At 40.3% G+C, this 24,866-nt stretch overlaps 2 protein-coding genes across 3 annotated transcripts; both read right to left on the bottom strand.

Annotated features, from left to right (window-relative positions):
- Positions 1 to 6,572: 6,572 nt before the first annotated feature.
- On the bottom strand, positions 6,573 to 8,630 carry LOC131685782 (uncharacterized). 2 transcript variants are annotated; one of them, XM_058969728.1, is made up of 4 exons: positions 7,394 to 8,630; positions 6,916 to 7,282; positions 6,788 to 6,856; positions 6,573 to 6,731 (listed from the first exon to the last, which is right to left on the bottom strand). In XM_058969728.1, exons 1-4 carry the CDS (start codon positions 7,897 to 7,899, stop codon positions 6,621 to 6,623), a joined length of 1,053 nt encoding a protein of 350 aa, XP_058825711.1. In that variant the 5' UTR covers positions 7,900 to 8,630; the 3' UTR covers positions 6,573 to 6,620. The 2 variants fall into 2 exon arrangements, with proteins under 2 accessions (XP_058825711.1, XP_058825710.1); XM_058969727.1 differs by having other exon boundaries at positions 6,916 to 8,630.
- A 6,863-nt stretch (positions 8,631 to 15,493) lies between these two features.
- On the bottom strand, positions 15,494 to 24,828 carry LOC131681110 (uncharacterized). The gene is made up of 2 exons (XM_058961821.1): positions 21,576 to 24,828; positions 15,494 to 21,516 (listed from the first exon to the last, which is right to left on the bottom strand). Exon 2 carries the CDS (start codon positions 21,404 to 21,406, stop codon positions 15,494 to 15,496), a length of 5,913 nt encoding a protein of 1,970 aa, XP_058817804.1. The 5' UTR covers positions 21,407 to 21,516; positions 21,576 to 24,828.
- Between the last annotated feature and the right edge of the window lie 38 nt (positions 24,829 to 24,866).

The raw sequence follows: 24,866 nt of genomic DNA, 5'->3' as shown, positions 1-24,866 counted from the left end.
CTGGTGGAGCTATAAGTCAAAAATTGAACCAGTCTATTGTGCACACTTGTTATTACACGGCGGCCTTCGGCACTGTTTTAGCCTAGGGGTGGCCCTTGGTGTGGGAAATTTGCAGTTTGCTGTTGGTGGCTGGCAATGTTTATAAATGTCCGCAGACAAATACAACTCCTCGGATGGACCACCTAAAACAATCTGCAAACAACTTATGTGGACTGTATTTTGGAAAACCACTTGCAACTGGATGTGATTTATTGGAAGGAAAAACACTTTTTGCACTATACACCTTACTCTTTTATTTTCACTCTTCACTTGTACTTCACACTTCACTTGTTGGAATAAAACTGGTTGCTGCGATGCACAGAACGCGCGTATTTATATTACACGCCACGCGTTCTAGAAACGCGTGGAACATTCGCTCACTGACGATGATGTATTACCACGCTGTTGCTGCTATTGTTGCTACTGTTGTATGCGAGTCAAATATCTGACAGTTTATTCTGGAATGTTCTTACCGGTTGGAGATTCTGCTCGATTATGATGGAATCGTGTGAATAATTTTACTTGGTAGTTATTAGCGCTGAACAGATGCGCGAACAGGCACCACTACGTTGCGCTTCGCCGGAAACATGTATTTCACCAGCACCTTCAGCCGCTCCTTCTGGGTAATTGTCTGTTGCTAAGACACGGTTGACCCCGTCTAAAGCTTCCGCATAATAATGTCCACCTTGTCCAGACACTTGTCCACCGTTTGGCACGTTGCTCCGACCTCAAGGTTCGGAACGATTAGGTTACCTTGCCCTCGGCCTTCCTCTTCAGCTGCACTTTACGGTCGCGCAGCACAGGTTTCCGTTCGACGGTCTCACCTTTCTCCAGAAGGCCCGTAGCCAGGATTTTGTTTCGGGAGGGGCTTAAAACTTGTTGCATAAATGTGTTAATTCTGATGACTTGAGATAGTCTATTGAAACTGATTGTAATTTTGATAATTTCTTAGTGAAAGTAGTTTCAAAACAAAAGCAATAGACAACATGTTGTCTGATACAAGAAATGATATAGTACATCGACAAACCCTTGCTTGTGAATTTGGTTTTTATTATTAATCTATAAGCTACCATTTTCACCGTTGGAATTTGCAAATGTGGTCTGGTGGGTGCCCTCACCATACAACTTGAAGCGAACGAAGTGAGGCTGCCCAGCGCAGATTCATACGATATGCGTTACGTCAATTGCCTTGGAACGATCCGCTGAACCTTAACCATACGAAGATCGTTGTCGATTATTAGGACTAAACACTTTAGAAGATCGTAGACTCGCGTCGTAAACTACCCTACGTGTCTAAGCTTCTTATGGCTGAATATGATGTTCCCGATCTTCTATCACAGAGTAACCTGTACGCACCAACCCGTGTCCTTTGTTCTCTGCTGCACTCTGAAATACAGAACACTAACTACGCTGCCAACAACCGATATTAAAAATGATCCGTCGCTTCAACGATTATAACGACATCTTCGACTTCGTCATTAGATCCGCGCATGCCACTTTAGGTCATTTCTTTTTAGTATAGTTCATTAAGACCCAATTATTTAAATACAAATAATAATAATACAAGAGAATGTCGAAATTTGCTCCAAATCTTCTGGTTAGGCAGGCGATTTGTAGATGCGCAGATACGGTTCAACTCCTATTCAACTCAAATTTATAATGATTTTCAATTTAAATGATGATACATTAAAGACTATTTTCAGACAAGTGAAAACAACTAATTATTTATCTATTTAAGTATTCAGAATTTTCACAGATCCTATTCTTTTGTGAAATTGAATCTTTTTATATCATGAGACAGGTTTATTTTTCGAGACAATTCTTCTACTAGATCCGTGAAACTATAGGAAAAACAGACCATTAATTTTGTTTGTTGACATGCTTACTTCTCTACAAAGCATAAATAAGAACATTTCGGAATTCATGGCTTTTTAGACAATACAAAAGAGATGTTTCAATGAATTAATTTACTAAACTAGCCGGAATTTTATCTACTATAGGACTGTTCACTAATCGAAAGGAAATCCCCTGATTACTGTTATCTTGCAATTTACGTAAATTTTGTTAAATGTAACCAGAGCTTAAAAAAATTGACATCCCTGCGTGAACTTGAAAGAGAACCGAAATTCAATTCCTGCCCTCTGCGATGAATGAAATATTTGGTTCGTTTCCCTCGTCATTCATTCTCCTGACGTAGCGCATTCGGATTCGCATATGTTCGGTTTCAGAAGCAAACTGAATTTTGTTTCTATGCTACCTACCATAATAAGAAAAGAATGCTGAATCTCAGCTTTTTTCGCATCTTTTGCCGAAATCTCATCAGCTGAAATATCAGCAAACAACTTTTTTGCTGAGATCTCAGTAAAAGTGACGTTTGCTAGCTGAGTCTTGGAAAATATTTCACCGAAAATCAGCAAACATCTCACTTTAAATTTGCTGACTACACAGCTGTTGGGAAATTGCCGAGCCGAATTGAGTGTGTGGTTGGTTAAGGAATTTATATTTCCTCTGCACTAAAAAATATTCGATTCTGCATTAAATTTCAGTCAGTTGGAAAGTTAATGAATGACCGAGGCGTTGAATCTGAATGTCAGTTTCGATAAGCAGAAATAGTTAACTGATTTTAAAATTTCGAAGCTGTGAATGTAACATTGATGACACCACTAGAATTACTCGAAACTATAAATATGGGTGAGCAAAATAATTTTAGCATCACACTTGCTTCCGACAAATCAAAGAAAACACATCGCACTTGCTTCTCCTGTGCCGAAGAGACTTTCTTTCAGATTTCTATGTTTTTAAATTATTGTAATTTATCCGATTTCTGTGAATCTTTTGCAAAATTTTTTGTCAGCGGGAGTTTTTGGCATGCGAATATGCTTGCAGTTACACTTTCTAAGTCAATTCAAACAATCTGCTCAGTAATTGGTTCGTTTTTAATTAGCTCAAGTTTTTTTTACAATCATCATCAAGATTGGAAGAGATGCATGACTTCTTGAAGAAAGCTGTAATGCTTTTGATTACAGGTGTGTTTTACCAAAATTTAGGAAACAATTTCAATCAACGTTGTTCCACTTAACGTTGAAGGTTGTGCGGATAACGAAGACGTAATGTGTTTTCGAAAATGCCGTTTTTTCAAACCGAATTGAGAGGATCAGAGCGAAATTCCGAAAGCACTCGTTCTGAGTGCCTAGAAAAGATAGAAGAGGTGCTTTTGAGGCTTCTTAGATTAGCTGATTCTTTTTTCCTCCTCCGCGATTTCTGCTCATCTCTCATTTTAGTCCAAAGCGAATAGAAAACAGATCGTGAGACTGCTATATAGGGTAAGGTGGGGTAAATCCGACCTAGTAAATGGTTTTGGCTGTAAACTGCTCATTTTACATCGGATCAAGTCGTTTTATATACCAAATTAAAGGTTAGACTTCTGGATAACTTTCTATGTATAGCATTTTATTCGTACTTCGGGAAAATTTCAAGACGCAAGCGTTTTACGAAAACGTTCATTTTTGCTGTTTTCAAAAATGGTGGGGTAGACCCGACCGCCTATGTTTTTGGTTTATTTAGTACAGATATTACCCAAATTTTATGGGTTTTCAATGATAAATCAATAAATGTTATGTTATTGAATTGTAACATGAAGAAAATGGAATTCAATGTCAATCTTGGAATGTCAAAACCACGAGCATGTAACACGTGAAGATATTCCCATTTTTATCGGAGCAATTGCTCGACGAATACTATATTCATTACATTTTTGTGTTTTTCATTTGTAATTATGAACCATTGTGCAAGAAATAATAAATAATTACAATAAAAATATATTTCAATTTGATAAACGAACAGTTTCGTACCAAAAAAGCGGTCTGATTTACCCCACTATTTAGAGGTCGGATTTGCCCCGCCACGTCATTTTTCATTACGATGCAATTAAAAAAATATGGGAAAAGTTGGACTAAATTCATCTATGCACTTTGTAGGACTTTAATCAAAGAATTCCAATACAATTACATTTTTTATACAATCGCTTTGACAATCAGAAATTTATTGTAGTCAATGATGCACAAAAATCTAATCAAAAGTTGTAAAAACACACTTATTGTCGTTTGAGCATCTCAATGTAGACTAATAAAATGCTGTCATACCACCATTATGATTATTTTCGATGCTTTACACGACAACAATGACAACAATTCCCGAAGTGCTTCCGATTTTCGATAACAGAGGGGGGTCGGGTTTACCCAAGGGTCGGATTTGCCCCACCTTACCCTACTAAAGACATAAAATCGAAATTATTGGACTAATGGATCCAACCAGTCACAACATTTTAGTCGCAACAGTGTTTCGAACTCGCATGAACGGAACGAATTCCTCGCATGAAAGTGAAATTAAATGCCAATGAAAATGATGATGCGTTAAAATGACGCGAAAGCAAAAACTGTCGCCTCAGCTATATCGTTCTCAGTAAATTGAATTTCCTTTTTGCCTAGTACGCTTGAATGTGATGTCTAGTATTTATACTAAGAGTACAGATTGCACAGTTCTAATACAGTAATTCAAATTGGGTACAATTCAAAAACCTGTCATTTAAATTTAAAATAGAGTTGCCAATATCGAGTATTACATCAGAGTTTTGTTAAACGGGACAGTCACTTGCGATGATGCGTTCACTTTTGGAGAGTTTTAGTACTCAGTCGTCCATTAAATTCTTCAACTATTTTTTTTAATAACTCATAAGTGAACTCGGTTCAATGCTTTAGCTTATCGAAACAGTGGTTCTGTTATTTAGTTATATCTTTTTCCAACAATAAAAATAATAAAATGAGTTTTAATAGTTGTCCAACAGATCTCACGCAAGCTCTTAACCATTGCACGTAGATACCTGTTTACAAAGCAGGGAAATTTTTTTTCCTCACCAACTGCGTATAGGGGGCCGTTCATATCTATCTCGCTATTGAACACTTCCGTGTCATAATCGTGGGTGCTGCATTTATGTTCGCAAACATGCTTGCTTGTTGCCTTTATGATTGTGAATTTCCTCAATGATTGTGCTGGCTGTATATTTTGAGATATTGACGCAGCTTTTGCCGTTGTCGATATTACCTGAACATGTGCCACATATTTGGTAATTGTTTATGTTCAGCGGTAAATAAATCGTAATGTGACGTTTTTTCACAGAACTGGAACGCACTAGTTTGCCTTTGATATGTGCAAAGAATACTATGTGTAATTGTACTATCGCATTATGTTTTGTACTGCATTTCTCCCATATGTGATATGTATCTGCAAGTAAGCGGTATCCGATCTTGTAACCGAATATTTATTCTCTCACCGTTTATTTATATGAAGATCTTAATTACAGCATTGCCACACACAACCATTAAAATTTAATGGCTTTAAATCATTCAAAATCAATGTATTCCTGAACCAAATTTGTTGAACGCTATGAGCGCAGAATACCTGAGGTGGTAGAACTCAATAAAGGTGGCTATCGTAAGTAATACTTACTAAGTATAGCCTCCATTTTGACCTTCAGAAAATGTTCTTCATCACAAATACTCTGATTTATGCGAATCACCACCAATCACAATATTTGGCCGGTGCACCACTTCTTGCTTCTGCGACTCACTACTCTCGACAGATTACTAGGGCATAGTATAGTAGAAGTTTCCTTTGTTCTTCAGACAAGGAACACAATATAAAAGTAATTTTATTGGTTTTTCGCTTCACACCGGCTTGGACAGGAGCATAAACAACTCTGAATTTCGTGACCATTGATTTTGGTTGTTGGAAACAGCAAGCTTCTAACTTTATCTCAAACCAAAGGAGCTATAAGCTAAAGTTGCTGATAATAATGTTTTTGAAATTTGTTTTCAAAGCATTTTAGCCCCCCTTTTCTAGCTACGTACCTGACCTCAAAATATCCAACTTCTTCGCTCCGGAGGAGAGCTGGCAGTACGAACAAACCATCGAGCGTAGTTGCTTGATACTTTCGACATTACTGCTGCAAATCTCCTGATAATGCTGTCAAATTAATTCTGTGCGAAACAGGGTTGCTACGATTGGTGCGATGAATAGGTGGATTTGGTACGAAGAACGTAAATTCGTATTCGTTTTAGCTATTAGGTTCTTTACTGAAACATTTAACCTTACTTTTCTTGACAGTTCGATTGTACTGTTTACAGGGAATTTGTGGATGACTAGATTCGCTCGAAGCAAATCGTAAAGAATTTTTCTAAGTCCATGTAAACAGTACAGGCGAACTGTCAAAAATGAACACTTAGTTCATTTGTGACATCACCGTAAAGTCCATGTAAACAGTACAATCGAACTGTCAAGAAAAGTGAGGTTAACTGTTTCAGTAAAGAACCTAATATTTGTGTGTCTAATTGGGGTACATATTTTTAATGGTTTCGAATCATTTTTATTCTTTTTTGAAATGTTTTATTGCTTATTTTTTTAGCTTAATAATCTTTAGGCTATTTGGTCATTCGGAATTGTACAGCTATAATTAAATAATTAATCATTGTGGCCAGAGCCTGCAACAAGTATAGCAACATTTTTAGTTCAAATTTGTAAAAGGCTTATTGTTTCCTCCAGCTTACCGCATAGATCAACGAAAAGTCAATATAGTACAAGCCAATGTTAGAAATTTTATGGTCCCGATGAAGTAGTTCCAGGCTAATCGTTTCAATCTGAAATTAAACCATTATGCTCGCAATATTAGAGTTGAATGTGTTGATAACTTCACTGCTGTGTCCAATAGCTCATTAGCCTCTTTCCTCGAGAAATCGTCTAGAATAGTACCGGTTTTTTCAGCCTGCCAAATAGAGTAAACCGTTATATTCGTTATATGAAAAAATTCACAAACAAAGTCACCCTTCTTGTAAATAATGCTGCACTCTCCACTAGGTAAAAGAAATGAAAAAAATAAATAACAAGCTGAAGCAGAAGATAAACATACACGTCGATCGTTGGGAGGAAAATGATCCGAAGCGGTATAACCACCATGGCGTATGTTCCTAGTATTATACCGATGAAACCTCTAACTACAATAACTAGCAGTGAAGGGTCATGCAGTTCCATGAACTTTTGTATAGTTCGGTTGATTTCACCGTGTAATCGCGCCAGCTTGTATAGCTCTCGAATAGGACGCTTGTATATCCTTGTTTTAAGTTTCGGTTTAGACCACCAGCACTCCCGATTGTGGTCAAGTTCCTTGAGCATACCGTTAACCATTTGAATTCTATAGTTCAATATCCGAAAGTAGTGCGCCCCAAGGTATGCAACGATGACAAAGAGATTAGATACACAGGCGTGCATTGATAGAATAAAGTAATTAAACAGAGCATCATACAACTGATACGGTGTACGTCCATTCAACCAATAAAACCGTACGCGGATTCCCACTGCTCCGACGATGCAGACTCCATCGATGACAACGGATTTAAAAATAAAACGATAGAAAATTTTCCTGTCAAAATTTTCCGGAACTCCTTGTTTAAGAGTGTACCATAACCGGACGTAGCTGTTGTACAGGTTGAGAATACTTTTGCGGTATACAAGGCCTACTAGACAAGGAACGATCCCTCCTAGATAGATTGTGCTGAGCCAGAAACCTGTCAAAAGTTTGGTGATTTGTGGTGAGGTACCTGTCACCAATCGAAAGACAACTTCCAAATACTGCGGAAGGATGTAGGCGTAGGCAAGAATGAAGATGATGGTATATACGAAGGATATATTTGAATAATAGAACGCTCGATGGGAAGTATTAAATTTGAACGACAATAGGCAGAAACAGCGCAGTAGAAAGATATAACCGTTGAAGAAATATTTGAACAACAATGTTTGGCAGCAGCTCATCCTTGAACGTTGAGACAATGACTAAAGACAAAACAAAAAACAGAGTCGAGTTGAATGGTGATCTATCAATAATTAATAGAAGATGATTATCTAGAAAAGTAGGGGTGATCAGCAGTTTACTAACGTGGAAGAGCCGGCGTATCCAATCCAATGATTAATAACTTGCTGAATTCGTATCCAATATGAAGCATTCTAATTGAAATAATGTTACGGGCCAACCATGCTGTATGAATCCGATAATCCATTGCATCGTCCGGTTCTTTCCGGTCTCAGTCCTTATTTCATCCGCACAGGTACTTGCTCAGTTGGAGTCCTTCAGCTTCTTTCAAAACTTTATATATGGCAATTTTTTTAAACTCAAACCCTTTTCTAGTGGTGCATGAAATAAAGCATTTGCGAAGACTTCGTCCTTGCCGGAAGCAAGCTCGATGTAGTCTACGTCGATCAGAAAGTAGTGGTTTCTGGAACAAGCTGATGAGCGGCTGTCCTGATTAAGGTCGTTTGGTTGCCGGCGATAAACTACACGAATCGAGTGCATGCAAACCCAATAACCTCGATGCATACCCAATAACATTGTCTGATTGATAGACAGCTACCCCATGTCCAAAATAACTTGCATCACATTTGATTGTTAGAGGCTAATTGATGTCGTAACAGACGAATTTCGCGTCAACTCGAACAAATGTTGGCAGCACCCTCTCAGATTTTAATAAAACTTTCTGTACATGAGCACTTTGTCACAAAAGCCACTTTGTTTTTCAAAAAATGATTTAGACTGTCTTTTGAAAAGGGTCCAACTGTTTTTACCATTTTTTTAAAATGGCTATGGTCTAAAAATGACAAATCCTATAAAAAATGTTTGTAGGAGTGATTTTCACAAAATTTGTCAAATGAAAATATTGAAAAAACTCTTTATCGACTCCTACACTGAAAAAAATCGATTTTAAAAATTTAAAGTCGATTTTCAAAAAACTCCATTTTTGATTTGGGTGAAATTTTGTTCCAAGATAGGTAATTATGTTCCCTACCTACCGTCAAAAATTCAAGTTGGGGACTTTCAAGGAAAAAAAGTTATTTGGAAAAAACTGATTTTTTTAGTGTATTTTTATTCCGGGTCCATAGCCCAGAGACCAGAAGCCAAATTCCCGAGGAGAGAAACAAGACTCATGAGTTCAGAGTCCCGAGGAGAGAGACCAGAATCCAGAGTCGCGAGTCCTTAACATAAAACACTGAGGCGAGTCTATAGTCCAGAATCCAGAGTTCAGTGTCGAGAATGCAGAGTCCAGACTCCATAGCGCAGCAATCAGAACCCAGAGCTCCGAAGGCAGAGCTCAGAGTCCAGAATCCAGAGTTCCATGTGCAGAGTTCAGAGCTTAGAGCTCAGAGCCAAAAGTTCAGATGCCAGAGCCCAGAGTCCAAACCCTAGAGTCCAGAGCCCAGAGACCAGAAATTAGAGTCTAGAGTTCTTATCTCATAATACTGAGCCCAGAGTGCTCAGTACATAATCCACAGCCCAGAGCCCAAATGCCAGAGTCTCTAACCCAAAATAGTGATACCAGAATTTAGAGTCCAGATTCCAGAGCTCAGAGCTCAGAATTAAGAGTTCAGATTCGATTATCCAGAGTTTAGATTCCATAGCCCAGCGAGCAGCGCGCAGAGTACAGAGTGAAGAGTGCAGCATCCGGAATTCAAAGTCCTGAATCTTGAGCTCAGAGTCCAGAGACACGGATCCTAAGACCAGAGCTCAGAGTCCAGAGACCAGAGTCATCAACCCAAAATACTGAGCCCAGTGTCTCGAGTTCAGAGCCCAGAGTCCAGAGCACAGAGCCCAGAGACCAGAGTCCGCAACCCAAAATACTGAGCCCAGTGTCCCGAGTTCAGAGTCCAGAGCAAAATCCAGAGTCTATAGGAGAGAGTCCACACTCCAGAATCCAGAGACCCGAGTGCTGAGCCTAAAGTTCAGAATCCAGATCCAAGAGTTCAGATTCCAGAGTGAAGGATCAAGACCACAGATACCAGAGCCTATGGTCCAGAGTCGAAGTGCATAGTACAGAAGTTCGAGGCCAGCGCCAAGAGTTCATCATCCAGCGATGAGAGTGAAGAGTCCAGAATCTAAAGTTCAGTGTCCATAGTCCAAAGACCAGAGCCCAGAATCCAGAGTCCCGAGGGGAGAGCCTAGAGTCCAGAATCCAGAGTTCCGAGTACAGATTCCAGAGTTCAGAGTCCAGACTTCGGAGTCTAAAGTCTAGGGCTCGGATTTCAGAGTCCAGAATCAATATCCCAGAAACCATAGTTCAGAGTCCATAGCACAGAATATTGAGGCCAGAACCCGGTGTTCAGAATCCAGAGTAAAGAGTGCAGAGTCCAGAGTTCACAGTTCAGAATCTAGACTGACTGGGTATATTCGAAATGGTCTTGACGAGCAGGTGCCAGAAATTTATGTCTGACGTCATTACGATATTACGATAACACTTTGGATTGTTTATCTTTGCACAGCACTTGATACCGTATAACATTGATTTATACAATTGATCCATAATGATAATTTTACTATAACTGCTCTTCACAACTGTTGTTACTAGACTGCTTTAAGGCCTCAGTTTTATAGTACTGTTATTTGGTAAAATGAGTATTGATTCTGCTTTGACTTAGGATCGGTAATCCCTCAATCAATGTTTTCTAAGGAGAGGAAGTATTTCCACTCGTTTGGTCAACCAGCTACACAGCGCCGAATCAATTCTGTTTTAATAATAATAATATAATATAATATAATATAATATAATATAATATAATATAATATAATATAATATAATATAATATAATATAATATAATATAATATAATATAATATAATATAATATAATATAATATAATATAATATAATATAATATAATATAATATAATATAATATAATATAATATAATATAATATAATATAATATAATATAATATAATATTAGTATAACACTATATTTTTTTATTTCGATTATAGAGGTTTTAACCTTAACGTTATTCGCCTCTTCGGGTTAGAAAAATCTCATATGAAAAATTTCTAACCCTATGTGCGGGGTCAGGACTCGAACCCAGGTGCGCTGCGTACAAGGCGTTGCGTTGCGTTGCGTTGCGTTGCGAAGCACGGTGCTATTCGTAGATTGCATACTAACGATTATCATGTTGTCTATAGGTAGCTCAACTCATCTTGCTTGTGAGATAAATGATCGGGAATGAACTTTATCTCTTATGAGTTCAGTAAACCAATAGCATGAGAATCGTTATTGCCGGCCACGACTATCTTCACCGATACTTAGGATAGGGTAGGAAATGTTGTTGTAATACCTACTTAAGGAAGGCCCCCGACTCAGCGACGCTTCCATAGGCAATCGATTTACCAATACGCTACGCCCACCCCGGTTAGAACACTATATAATATAATACAACATAATGTAATATAATATAACATAATACAATATAATATGATATAACACAATATAATATAATACAATGTAATGTAATATAATATCTTTTAGATAATGCTGGTTTGTTGACAAAAATAGTGAAGTTAGTAACTGGGACTATTTTTGGGATTAATTTTGGAAAAAATTCTACAACAGGACGCAAGCAACAATGAGAGACTTCGCTTTGGCTCCCTCTCCTCTGTTCATAACTAGGTCGTTTCAACATTTGGTACTCGACTCTTTGCGTAATACCCCAGTAAAAACCATCGGCTTTTGATATCCACTGCAAAAACTACTGCAAAGTATTATAGTGACAACGTAGTAATCGAAAGACACATGATCTGGCAAAGAAGAGGTGTCAGATGTAACTCCATGCTCTGACAGTGTCGCACATGATTTGGAAAACTGGCTCATCCAAATGAGTTCAATCCGTCATTATGTGATTGTTAATACTTCATCTTTGATCATTAAAATACCTCCCTAGATATCGTTATATATCGTAATCCCAAATCTACGAACTTGGACCTCTTCGGCGAGGGCTTGGCGACTAGGTCTTACGGGTATTTCATAAGGTAGAAGCTCCAAATGACTTGGATGTGATCGTGGATTTAACAAACTCACTTATAGTAGCAGCATAAACGAGGTTTGTTCGCTTCGAGTTAGGCTTGCTTCTAAAGCAATCTCGCAGTGGAATTTTATAAATCTACGGGAAATATAAATTAAACACAAGATTCGCTCTTGGGCTGCATCCGAACAAGCCCACTAGATTAACAAGGAAAACTACAAGGGGCAACCCTATGGGGTTGGACGAACTGTATACATAGGACTACACTACTTCATGTCAAATATTTATTTTCTTAGTACATTTAGAGTAATAATAAATCAAATACAAAAATTAGTTTTTAGCGTTTCGGATTCTCCTCATAAGCAACTAGCACCAGTCTTTGGGCTAGTTAGATGATAAATCTAAACTACCACCAAAACTGGCACTAGTTAGACGCTCAATCCTAAATCCAAAAAGTCATACGTCTTGCATGAACTAAGCAACTGGCATATTCCGAGTGATGTCTCGGAAAGACAAGCACAGAAGCTCTGGTTTGCTAATCATAATACGAAATCCATCCAGTTACTGATGAGGAAAATCCTAAACTCTAAAAACTAATTTTCTAATTAGGTATTGTGCCCTCCTGCACGAAAAAAACAATTATTTTTATGCATAAAATCAAATATATTTCTTACGTAAAGTTTAACCACAACCAATCAACACCGAATGTTACATATTGAACCAAACCTTGTTGGTTATCAGGTCGTTTCATTTGTTGTAGGTGATCGAATCCGATTAAACTTATTTGAGAAGATCTGAAGAAAGAAGACAGAAAACCGCGACCAAACTAATATCTGGAACCGAGGGGAAAATCACTCTAAACTTGGTCTGAGTCCGACCCCTACCAAAAAAGATTAGGCGGGATTAGAAAAGTTTAAACGAGATTAAAATAGTTTAGCGAGATATTTTGGCATCAGAATATTTGAAGTGACAGCTGTTTTCTAAATAAAAACTATTGCAAACTAGGTGGGATTATTCGAGAACAGCAAAAGTTACCAAGATTAGCTAAAACTAGTCGGGATTATTTTGAGAATAATTTATTTAGGCAAAAGTTTATAATGATTTCTCCCTAGTCTGAAACTGTTTTAAATCTTTAAGGCACAATACCAGTTTTGAAAAATTGTAATAACTTTTCGATTGTATGCGGTAAAAACCCCGAACCGATGAACAAAAGTCAAATTTTAGACAATAACATTACATTTCATGTATAGACCAAGCTTTCTAGTTATATTTTGCTATGATTGTAACTTTCCAAAAGTACGCATGCAAATGCAGCGAATTCAGTGATTTTAATCATTTATCCAAGCTATAAATGTACAAGACTTGAAAAAAAATTTATATATGGACTTAGATACGTTTGTGCAACGGTTTTTTGAGTTTCAGGGTAATCATTCATGAATAGGTTTTGTAGTATGTACTAGGGTGTCCCAAAATGACATCATGTTAAAAAAGTCCACTTAGGACACCTTTCTTCTTCGGAGTAAGTTTGCTAAAACGCTTCCTACTGGTGGCGAATTTTGATTTTTTGAAAAATGGGCCGATTTTGGATGAAATTTCAAATTTATGCCTGTTTAAGTGGTCCTGAACTGTCTTAGATTTTTTTCAGCATTTTTTATTTTTCTGGAGATCCAAACGGAGAAGTCTGGTTAGTTAGTTTGTACAAATTTTGAATTATAAGAGCGGCAGAGCCGTTAAAACTTAGTAAAAAGTGATATTTTTGGTATTTTTCAGTATTTTTTCTTCAAAATTGGGTATCTACAAAATTTTAGTACAGAAAACACTTTAGATAGTTGAGCCGAATACAGAGGTGTAATTTTGCTGCAGAAAGTGTATAGCTACGGCTAATGGGGTATGAGTTATTTAAGTTTTTGTTAAATAACCTTTGACATTTTTAGCAATTTATCAAAAATAATGCTGTTCCAAAAAGTAAATCAGTTCATATGTGCTTTGACCACACATTGTTTTTCGAAAAAAAAGGAAAATGATGAAAAATGACGTTTCCTGTAGGTCTTTAGTATGTCAGGACGAGGTTTAATGAGCATATGATGATTTTTTTGTAACTTAAATTATAAAAATAATGATAACTTTGCTAATGACGTCAAGTCTCTAATTATTTTTTGAAGAGTTAATTCTCCATAATTACTTCTAGGAGGCATCTTCAACAAAATAATTTTGTCAGAAGATGCGCTGTATTCTGTTGTAAAACTTTTTCGAGGATATTTGCCCCAAATTCGACTATATTGGAATTATGTGATCTAAACAGTAAATATCAGTTTTTCAACACTCACCTCACTCTTCTGAATTTTTCTCCACTTTAAAGTTCCTAACATGAAAATAAGACTTTATATACAAAATGTAAATACGCAAATCAATTCAGCGTTCAAATATACATCATAACTTGCCATTAGATCGACATATTTGTTTAATTGTAGTGATTTTCAAACCTACTAGGGGGCTATTAGTATACAAAATAATTTTTAAAAACATCGTCGAATGCTCATAAAAACCGATTCTGATGTACTAGAGACAAGCTAAAAACGCCATTTTTCATCATTTTCCTTCTATTTTCCGAAAAATAATATGCGGACTAAGCCTACTCAAGTTGTTTTATTTTGTAGAACAGTGTTATTTTTGATGAATAATATAAAATGTCAAAAGGTTATTTAACAAAAACTTAAATAACTCATACCCCATTAGCCGTAGCTATACACTTTCTTCAGCAAAATTACGCCACTGTATTCGGCTCAACTATATAAAGTTTTTTCTATACTTTTAAAATTTTGTAGATACCCAGTTTTGAAGAAAAAGTACTGAAAAACACCAAAAAAATCACTTTTTACTAAGTTTTAATGGCTCTGCCGCTCTTATAATTCAAAATTTGTACAAACTAACTATCCAAACTTCTCCATTAGGACCTTCAGAAAATAAAAAAAATGCTGGAAAAAATCTAAGGTCATTCAGGCATGCCTTTGAAATTTTACCCAAAATCAGCTCATTTTTCAAAAAATCTAAATTCGCCACCAGTAGGGAGCATTTTAGCAAATTCACTCCGAAGAAGAAAGTGGTCCTAATACCCTAACCTTTTTTTTTTGAGCCCGATGACTTTTTTAACATGATGTCATTTTGGGACACCCTAGTATATACCTATCAGCAGAATCAATGTAGGATAGGCTGAGTGGAAATTAATCACGTGAAATCAATGAATTGATCGAACGTAAATTGTCCGGGGAATTTGTGTAATCAAACTCCACTGCGGTTTTCTCAAATTAAGTAGGCTCCACTTTCCGAAAGTCGTTTATTCACGCTTCAACTGTAGGTGTAATTCAAGTTAGGACAATTTCATTAAATTTAATAAGAAAAAAAACTTACAATTTAGTGCGCCTTACTCTTAGCCTTATCCTCTAGACTTCGCAAATAAATCATTTAATTTTAATACATACGACCAAAATCAACCACGTTTTATTTATTCTCCCTTCAACCTGACAGTTCCTGCTTTATGCTGTGCCTGACAGCCTGACTCGTATGTATGGAGTATCGTCATGCCGGCAGGGTTGCCGAACGTTCGGCTGCGTCAACATCCTCCCCCGGGTGTATCTTGCCACCAGTCAAGACTGCACGTTCACTTCCTTCGACATCCAGTAACGCTAACTTGGATACAGGACGACGCAGCTGCCCGTTCGGCGTTTGTACGATCGCCTGGCGCACTCTACCCTCGCTGTCCTTCATAACGGTAACCACACGACCACGGATCCATCCGTTTCGCTTCGTTTCTTCGACGATCAGCACCAAATCTCCTTCGGCAACAGCCTTTACTTCACCGAACCATTTTGACTGTCTGCGAATCACCGGCAGATATTCCGACACCCATCGTTTCCAGAAAACGCCCAGATTCTGTTGGATTTGAACCCATGAATCTCGTAAGATCCTAGTCTGAGAAGCTACGTGCACTACCGGCTGCTTGACCCCGCTCGAATTTCCGAGCAGAAAGTTATTTGGCGTGAGCGCCTCCGATTCCTCAGAGTCAATCGGCAAGTACGTTAGAGGCTTAGAATTTACCAGCCATTCCGCCTCCACGACCATCGTATGCAGTCCTTCATCGTCCAACTTCCTGCCCAAGTACGCATGCCCCATCGCGTTTTTAACCGATCGTACTAAGCGCTCCCACGCACCACCCATGTGAGGAGCCCCTGGCGGATTAAATATCCATTTCGTTGATGCGTTAGTAAATGTTGCTGACACTCCCTGACTGATCTGCTCTCGTAGAATGCGCTCCGCTCCCTGGAAATTGGTCCCGTTATCGGTGAAAAATTGAATCGGTGAACCTCGTCGAGACACAAATCTTCGAACGCAGGAGATACAGGAAACGGTGGATAAGCTGTAGGCTATCTCCAGATGTACTGCACGAATTGTGAGACAGGTGAAGAGAGCGATCCATCTTTTTACGCTCGACCTCCCGACTCTCACCAGCATTGGTCCGAAATAATCAAGTCCTGTGTATGTGAAGGGACGAACATAGGCAGCAAGCCGGGCTGTAGGTAACGGAGCCATCAGGGGTATTTGGGGGTGAGCTCTTCGGATTTTACAGACTTGGCACGCCCGGGAAATTTTCCTCACCACAGTCCGGAGCCTCGAGATCATATACACCTGCCGCATCTCGTTGAGCACCGTTTCATGATTGGCGTGATGAAATGCGCGATGGTACCAGTCGATCAGAAGCAGTGTTACAGGATGATCCCTTGGCAATATTATAGGGTACCGCGCATCAACAGGCAGATGTTTAGCCTTCCTGACCCGACTACATTGACGAAGCAATCCGCGATCGTCCAACACCGGCACGTATTGGTACAGGTCACTACCGGTATCTAACAACTTCCTTTGCTCCAGTGGTAGAGCTGTGTTTCTTGTCAGCGTTATCATTTCATCCGTATACACCTCATACTGGACTTGCTTGAAAATAGTTTCCTTGGCAGTCAGTAACTCTTCTTGCTCGAGTTGTCCAGAATACTTACGTCCTGTGCCTCGGGCGTTGTTCAAGAAACGGTTCACGTAAGCTATCGTTCGATGCAATCTCTCCCAACGGGAAAAGCGGTTGTAATCGATCAAAGGTCCGGCCTCCACGTGAAGAAATACCGAAGGACGCATTTCCTCAGTGGTTGCTACCGACGGTTTCACTGACTTCGGCCAGTTGTCTTCTGAAAGACGCAAGAAGCTCGGTCCTCCAAACCAGTTACTCTCATCGCTAAAATAAGGGCCACTTCCCCACTTGGTCGCTTCATCTGCAGGGTTTCGCTTCGACGGGACCCACCTCCACTCGCTAGCTTTAGTTGACTCCAGAATTTCTCCTACTCGATGCGCTATGAAGGGTCGATAATTGCGTGGATCCGCTAGAATCCAGGACAACGCAGTTGTAGAGTCAGTCCACAGCACCCGTCTGGAAATGGGAATACGAAGGTTCTCCAGAGTAAACTTCAACAACCGTGTTCCAAGCACGCATGCCTGCAACTCCAGTCTTGGCACGGACAATGGTTTCACAGGGGCCACCTTGGCCTTTCCAGCAACGAGCACACATTGGGCCTTGCCTCCGAAGTCTACCGTTCGTAAATACACAGCACAGGAATAAGCGGTTTCACTAGCATCCACAAACACATGGAATTGGGTTGCAGCGTACGTCTCCTTTGTGGCGCCAGGAAAATAACAACGTGGGATATGCACGGTCGAAATAAACTCGATTATCTTCGTCCATCTTCGCCAGAAGTCACGTGAATTGTCGTCGACTTTATCATCCCAATCCGCGCCAGTTCTCCACAGGTTTTGTATAAGCACCTTGCCGTGGATCAAGAATGGTGCCAATAATCCTAAGGGGTCGAAAAGTGACATAACACACCTTAGAATCTGCCGTTTTGTTGGTCGAATATCTCCAGCGATCAAGGATAGAACATCTTCACCCAGTTGTGTAGAAAAGCTCAACTCATCCGTCCGGGGAATCCACAGCATTCCTAGTACGCGTTCAGTTGCTGCAGTCCTGGTTAGGCAGAGGGTTTTGCCGTCCTCGGTTCTGGGCTCACCCAGATGATCAAGGATATTTTCGTTGTTTGATCGCCATCCACGCAACGTAAAGCCGCCATTTCGATGTACTAGTCGAACTTCTGCTGCTACCTGCCGTGCTTCTTCTTCACTTCCAAAGCTGTCAAGATAATCATCGACATAATGGCTGTCGACAATACCCTGCACTGCTCTCGGAAACATCTCGGAGTGCTCCTTCGCGTTGAGGTCCTTTATATATTGAGCTGAGGCCGGTGAACATGTGGAGCCGAACGTAGCAACATCCATAAGGTAGATTACGGGATCTTTAGAAGAATCGAAACGCCATAGGAATCGCTGCGAGTGCTTATCGACTTCTCGTATGCGCACTTGGTGAAACATTTCTTGAATGTCGGCACTCACGGCCACTTGGTACAATCGGAAACGGTAGAGAATGCCGGGCAATGATGCTAGTCTATCCGGACCCTTCAATAGCACGGAATTGAGCGATACGCCGTCTACCTTGGCTGCAGCATCCCAGACAACACGAACCTTTCCGGGTTTTTTCGCATTGGTTACCGCCCCCAGAGGAAGGTACCATACTCTGTGCGGGTCCGCTCTCGATAACTCATCTTCTGTCGCTCGATGTGCATATCCCTTCTCGCCATACTCTCGAATCTGACGATGAAGATTCTCTTTCAATACAGGGTTGCGCTCCATCTGTCGTTCAAGGCACTTCAAACGGCGCACCGCCATCGGGTAGCTGTTTGGAAGTACGATATCATCTTGCTTCCACAACAGTCCTGTCTCATATCTGTTCCCGATCCGTTTGGTTGTAGTCTCTAAAAGATATTGTGCGCGTTGATCTTCATCCGACATCATTGAATCCGGTACCTTAACACTCGCTTGCTCGAACTCAAAAAACTGCTTCATTGCTTCATGCAACTCACCGTTAGAATTACATTCACATATATGAAAACTATGGACCTTGTCGGGTTCGTCCAGCTGGCGACCGTATACACACCACCCAAGTCTCGTTTTTACTGCAACCGGTCCAGTGCCGTCTCCTTCCCTCACCTTCAAAGGCAGGGCTAGTCGTAGGTTATCGATTCCAATTAAAAGTTTCGGCACGACGCTCGCGTAACTCTGCAGTGGTATTCCTTTCAGGTACTTGAATCTCCTTTCCGCTACTTCACGGTGGAAACTCTGGCTGGGCAGGTTAAGGCGATCGACAGTTCGTGCTTCTGCTATTTTGAACTTTTGGCTGTGTCCTGTTCCTGCGATCTCGAAGCAAACCTTTTTCGAATCCGTCTCCCTTCGAGACACGTCGCCAGTCCAATGAAGGCAAAGTGGCTGCGGACTTCCATCAAGATCAAGCTGCATTGCTAACTCGTCTTCAATTAGCGTCAGTGTAGATCCCTCATCTAAAAAGGCAAACACATCGATGGCTTTAGACTTTCCGTAAACTGTAACAGGAACGATCCGAAATAGCGAGCTTGAATCTAGGTAACGGTGAGCGTGGTTTTCTGCAAGTTCCACCGTCGGAACTCTCCCGGCCTTCCTCGTCGAATGTAGGAGAGGATGGTGGCGATATTGACAGCCATCGACAGTGCACCGACTGTTGCTACGACAGCTTCGTCGCCCATGCCTGAAGAGGCAAATCTGACATAATCCTAGTTCACGAACTTTTCGCCATCGATCATCCTCGCTGAGGCCTTTGAACTCGTTGCACTCACGAAGACGGTGACCCTGCTTACTACAGTAATGACACCCAGGCGATGTTGTGTCCTTACTGCCGGCCGTGTGCAAGTTCACGTACCCTTTGCTTCTCGACTTGTCTCTGCTCACTGTTTTTCCCGCATCAGGTTCGTAGAGTATAACACTCGATGCGTCGCGAACGATGTCAGCCATATAGTCGCAGAATGTTCGCAGATTCACATTCCCTACGCCACGTTTGTATCCAGCCCACAACAGTTTTTGATCTGCCGGTAGCTTTCCCACAAGCTCCTGTAAAAGCGTAGGATTCGCCAAATGCGCTTGTTCGTTGGCAGCTTCTATGTGATCACACAATGCTTGCACCGCCATCCCATATTCAATTAATCCTTCTAGTTTGTCCGACCTGGGAGCTGGAATCGATCGCACCTCGCGCAGCAGCGAGTTTATGAGCACCTCTGATCGCCCATACCGCATGCGAAGCGTTTCGATGACGTGTGGCACCGCCTGTGGCAACACCAAACGACTGCGGACAGTCTCGAGCGCGTGTCCTTTGAGGCACCGTTGCAGCCGAATCATGTTCTCACCATCTGTATAACCGCAAGCTTCCGTAGTGTAATTGTAGTTGGAGATGAACATTGGCCACTCCGACGGATTTCCGGAAAAGCATGGGAGATCACGAGCCAGGGACTGTCGCGCAGCAAGTTGCTGCGGAGTTGGATGCTGTGTTGGGGGAAAATTCACTTGTGTTTTGGGCGGAAGAAAGGACTGATTGTGCTGATTCGCAGTTTTATACAAATTATGTGTGCCGGCAGGTGCGAATATATGACCCTGCCCCACGCGACGAGACTGATTACGAAGCATATTATTATTGGTCGTGGGGGGATTTGTTAAAAAGGTCTGGTAACTAAAGTTATTTTCAAAGGCATAACGGTTTTCTATTTCAGGGGCTTTCGGACGGGATTTGGCAATAGCACCTGAAGAGTTTACCTGAGTACTAGATGTCAGTTGCAGTCCAGTGAGCAGCTTCTTGCATTGCTCCAGCTGTTCCCGTAAATCAGCTATTTGCTGCTCAGCTAGTTTGTGTTTATCAGCATCTAGCTTCTCCTCCGGTTGTTGCGGCTTCCCTAACGTTGGTTGTTCCTTGAGAATTCTCTGGCCCTCTTGCCATTGCTTCGATGGGTTCACTACTATGTCCGCTACTCTCCCTGGTGGCCCGAGTTCGGTCTGGATGGCTGCTAGTGGTACGAGGTTTCCTCCCACTGCGCCTTCTGCTGTTGAACCCAGCCATTCGTTCACCCGATTTTGGGCAGAGCGGCGACTCACACGGCTCTTCTGGGACTTTATCTCATCCTCTACGGTGGCATTGAATAGCTTTTGTTGCTCATCCAGAAACTTCCTTTGAAGCTCTAATTCGACGCGCTGTTTTTCCAGCTCTTGCCTCTCCATTAGCCGTTTCATCGTGCCTGCCAGTTGGGAAGCGCGACCCGAAACGCTGCTTGATGATGCCGCATTAGTAAGTGCATTACATTTAGAACAGCTCCAAGCTCTTTCGTTAATGGAATTCGTTACACCAGCGCAGGAATAGTGCCACCAGTCGTCGCATCCATCGCATTGGACCATGTTATCCACCATATCGGGTCTATCACATGCGATGCAGTTGCTTTCCACCTCGTAGCGATTCGGGCTCGCGAGCGGACTTCTTGCCACGGGCATCGTATAAATTTTGAAGATTTTGTCCGGGGAATTTGTGTAATCAAACTCCACTGCGGTTTTCTCAAATTAAGTAGGCTCCACTTTCCGAAAGTCGTTTATTCACGCTTCAACTGTAGGTGTAATTCAAGTTAGGACAATTTCATTAAATTTAATAAGAAAAAAAACTTACAATTTAGTGCGCCTTACTCTTAGCCTTATCCTCTAGACTTCGCAAATAAATCATTTAATTTTAATACATACGACCAAAAGCAACCACGTTTTATTTATTCTCCCTTCAACCTGACAGTTCCTGCTTTATGCTGTGCCTGACAGCCTGACTCGTATGTATGGAGTATCGTCATGCCGGCAGGGTTGCCGAACGTTCGGCTGCGTCAACATAAATAATATACTTTCGTTGTACATTTCCTCGATTACCGTAAATTTGTTGCTAAGAAAGTTTTCGTCTTTGTACAACGAAAGCACAGATTACTATCATGCAGGCTACGCATGTAACCGCTAACAAATTAAACATACCTACCTACTCATTCGCCTCAAACATTGAACCCAAGCGAACGATGTTCAGTTGTACAATGTTCGAATCAAACAGCGTGTGTACTCCCACAGATGTCCGTACACGAATGGAATATACGCACAAAGCAAAATGAGTCAACGCTGATGGTGATCGGTAGAGCGAAAGAGACAACTAGTACCACGACACAATGTTAACCGTGTTTGCACATGGAGCTCGACTGTATAAGCGATTTTGTCCACAAATTATTGCGTTCGAGATTGTACATAAAAGTGTGCTTGAAACGAGCACAACACAAAAGAAAGCAATAAAAGTAGCGAACAACAGGCAACTGAAATCCGTTCTTTAAATAGTTGATGATGACGTCATTCATAGAAGCATTGTGCGCTAGGTACATACATCTGTCGTACCAGACTTGGGAAGACTTCAATTTTTTAATGCCATGATATCAAAAATCTTTGGGTAGACTGCTAGTCAATCCAACTTTGTTAAAATAACTTACATATTAAACTTTTAGCGAAGTGATGTTTAAGTCAGTTTTGCATGGGGCATAGCAGTGTATTGTTATTTTTCTACAAACTAAATATTTTTGTAAAATAACGGTTAGGTTTAGCTCAATAGCATGTTCAGAAGAATTATAGTAAATAATACGAGACATGATGTGGTTAGAACATTTTAGTTCCACATGTTGGAGGTCCTGAACATTAACTTTTCAACAGATAGAAATTAGGTGTCTTCTACAAAGCTGTAGAACAGGCATTTTTCAGTAATTCTTTCGAACATTTCGATATTCAATCACTCTTCTATGCAAAGTTAGTGTCGGCGTATTGTACGCTGTCATAGGTGGAACTAAAATTTTCTAACCAAAATATAACTCGTATGGGATCATTCATAAATGACGTAGCATTTTTAGAGTGATTTTAACACCCCCTCCACCATCGTAGCATTTCGTCACAAAACTCTGAGTACCCCCACCCCCTGGTCATTACGTAGCTTGACGGTAACCCTCCCGCCATGATCCCGCAAAAAAAACTATGTTAGTTAGATGAAACGGGTAAGGTTGTCGTGGCATCAAATCAACCCCCATTCCCCTTTTGAAAAGCTGCGTAGCATGACATGACCCTCTACTCCCCTTTCGTCACACATCATCACAAAATACAAAACTCACACTTCCCCAAATAAAATGCTACGTTATTTAACGATGGTCCCTATCATGTGCAACAATGCTTCTGAACATACTATTCAGCTAAACATAACCATTATTCCACAAAAATGTATAGTTCGTGGGAATCGAGTACTGATACATAACCATGCACTGCTAGGCCCCATGCAAAACTGACTCAGACATCACTTTGTTGAAAGTAGAATATTTTTTTTAACAAAGCCGGATTGACTAGCAGTCTTCGAAAAAGTTGTAGACAATTAAATTATATTTGTTATTTTCACTTACAGTGATATTACGATGCATACAGCGCCATCTAGCGGCGAAAATGCGAGCTAGTGGGTTTTCTCCATGTAAAATGTCGAAAAATCTCATAAAAACGTCAGGCACATTGGTCCGGAAGCTAGACTTGTCCGATTTGCTTCAAATTTGGAGCAAGTACTCCTGATAGGACTAGAAATCGACTCAGAGGTGGGGCAATTGAATTTTCAAAAATCATTCTTTTACTGAGCAGTTTAATACACAAGGCTTGTTCTTTTCGAGTAAAGCGTGATTCTAAAGGAACCCCGCGGTGGAATCCCAATACTTGTTTGACGAAGACGAAATATTCAATTGTCTTTTCGACACACTCATTTCAGGCACAATTGCAGTGTTGTAGTCAGGGACTGGACACTGGAATTTCAATTATCACATGGCTACTATTCAGCGTGTTGAGTAATATTCGGGTCATCTTTGTGAATCAGATTACAGGACTTCATATCATTTGATATGTAACTGTTCTGCGATAATGGAATTGCGTATCCCGATTTTTGGTTCTCCTACTCTGCTACTTTTATATACAGGGAGCTAAAACTTATGGATGTATTATTTTTGCTAGCCCAGTGTGGTAAAGAGCTATAGATTTTATCAGTAGGGTTCATTATTCCTTCGGTAGTAAAGAATCCAGATTGTCTACTGTTTTATGTTGTGCTTGTATTGTGTTGTCATTTTCCATTTCCCTACCTTTTTCTTTCGGCTCTCTTACCTCTTCCATCTGAAAAGCGACGACATGGAAATCTCCATATAACATGGGGAACATGTCAATTGAGCCTATATATTCCGATTCCTGAATGCTGAATATCCAGCCAATTAAGTGGTCAAAATTGAAATCTATGTTTAATCAGCCTATCCCAATAAAATTGATTAAATAAACTGTTTCGTTCCGTGCTAACGAACGCCTACATGCATTCCGTCATGTGTGCTCATAATGCAAATAACACACATATTTATCGTGTTGGGCCTTCCAATATAGAGCACCGGTTTTGCTGCCGATGAGTTTTATTTTCATTTTAATTATTCATATGAGCCGTTTTGCTTACCACGATGCGTAATCTAGTTACTTCAACCTAACTTGGAAAGCTAGTTCGGTTTCTATTTTACATATTCGCGTAAAACTGTTCATTGCATTTCAAAGTTATTTTTCGATTCCGATAAACTTGAAAGTAATCGGTTTTTTTATGAACTATTATTTTAAATTACACATTCCAACTACATTAACCAACTTTTGTGACTAGAGCTCATTATGACATCAACCTGTTTGTCGACACCCACCCGCAGACATCAAATTAACAAGTATGCAGCGACGTGCTCATTACCGCATTTTTTCCCTAGAACTATAAATAAGAAGATCGAACGGCTATCAAGTCACTTACACTAACCAAATACACAACTCATTACAAGAGAACAAAAACATAAACAGTCTCGAACCCTCCTTCAAACAGGCAACCCGAAGTCTCGTTAGAGTTTGACCG

The sequence above is a fragment of the Topomyia yanbarensis genome, chromosome 2 (assembly GCF_030247195.1).
Source record: "Topomyia yanbarensis strain Yona2022 chromosome 2, ASM3024719v1, whole genome shotgun sequence".
NCBI lineage: Eukaryota > Metazoa > Arthropoda > Insecta > Diptera > Culicidae > Topomyia > Topomyia yanbarensis.
This window is presented reverse-complemented; position numbering and strand designations above follow the sequence as displayed.

Coding starts and splice junctions, on each gene's coding strand:
- LOC131685782 (XM_058969727.1), bottom strand. CDS start 7,899: ATGAGCTGCTGCCAAACATTGTTGTTCAAATATTTCTTCAACGGTTAT. Junction 6,857..6,915: donor CAGCATTATTTACAAGAAGG/GTGACTTTGTTT, acceptor TCTATTTGGCAG/GCTGAAAAAACCGGTACTAT. Junction 6,732..6,787: donor ATGAGCTATTGGACACAGCA/GTGAAGTTATCA, acceptor GTTTAATTTCAG/ATTGAAACGATTAGCCTGGA.
- LOC131681110 (XM_058961821.1), bottom strand. CDS start 21,406: ATGCCCGTGGCAAGAAGTCCGCTCGCGAGCCCGAATCGCTACGAGGTG.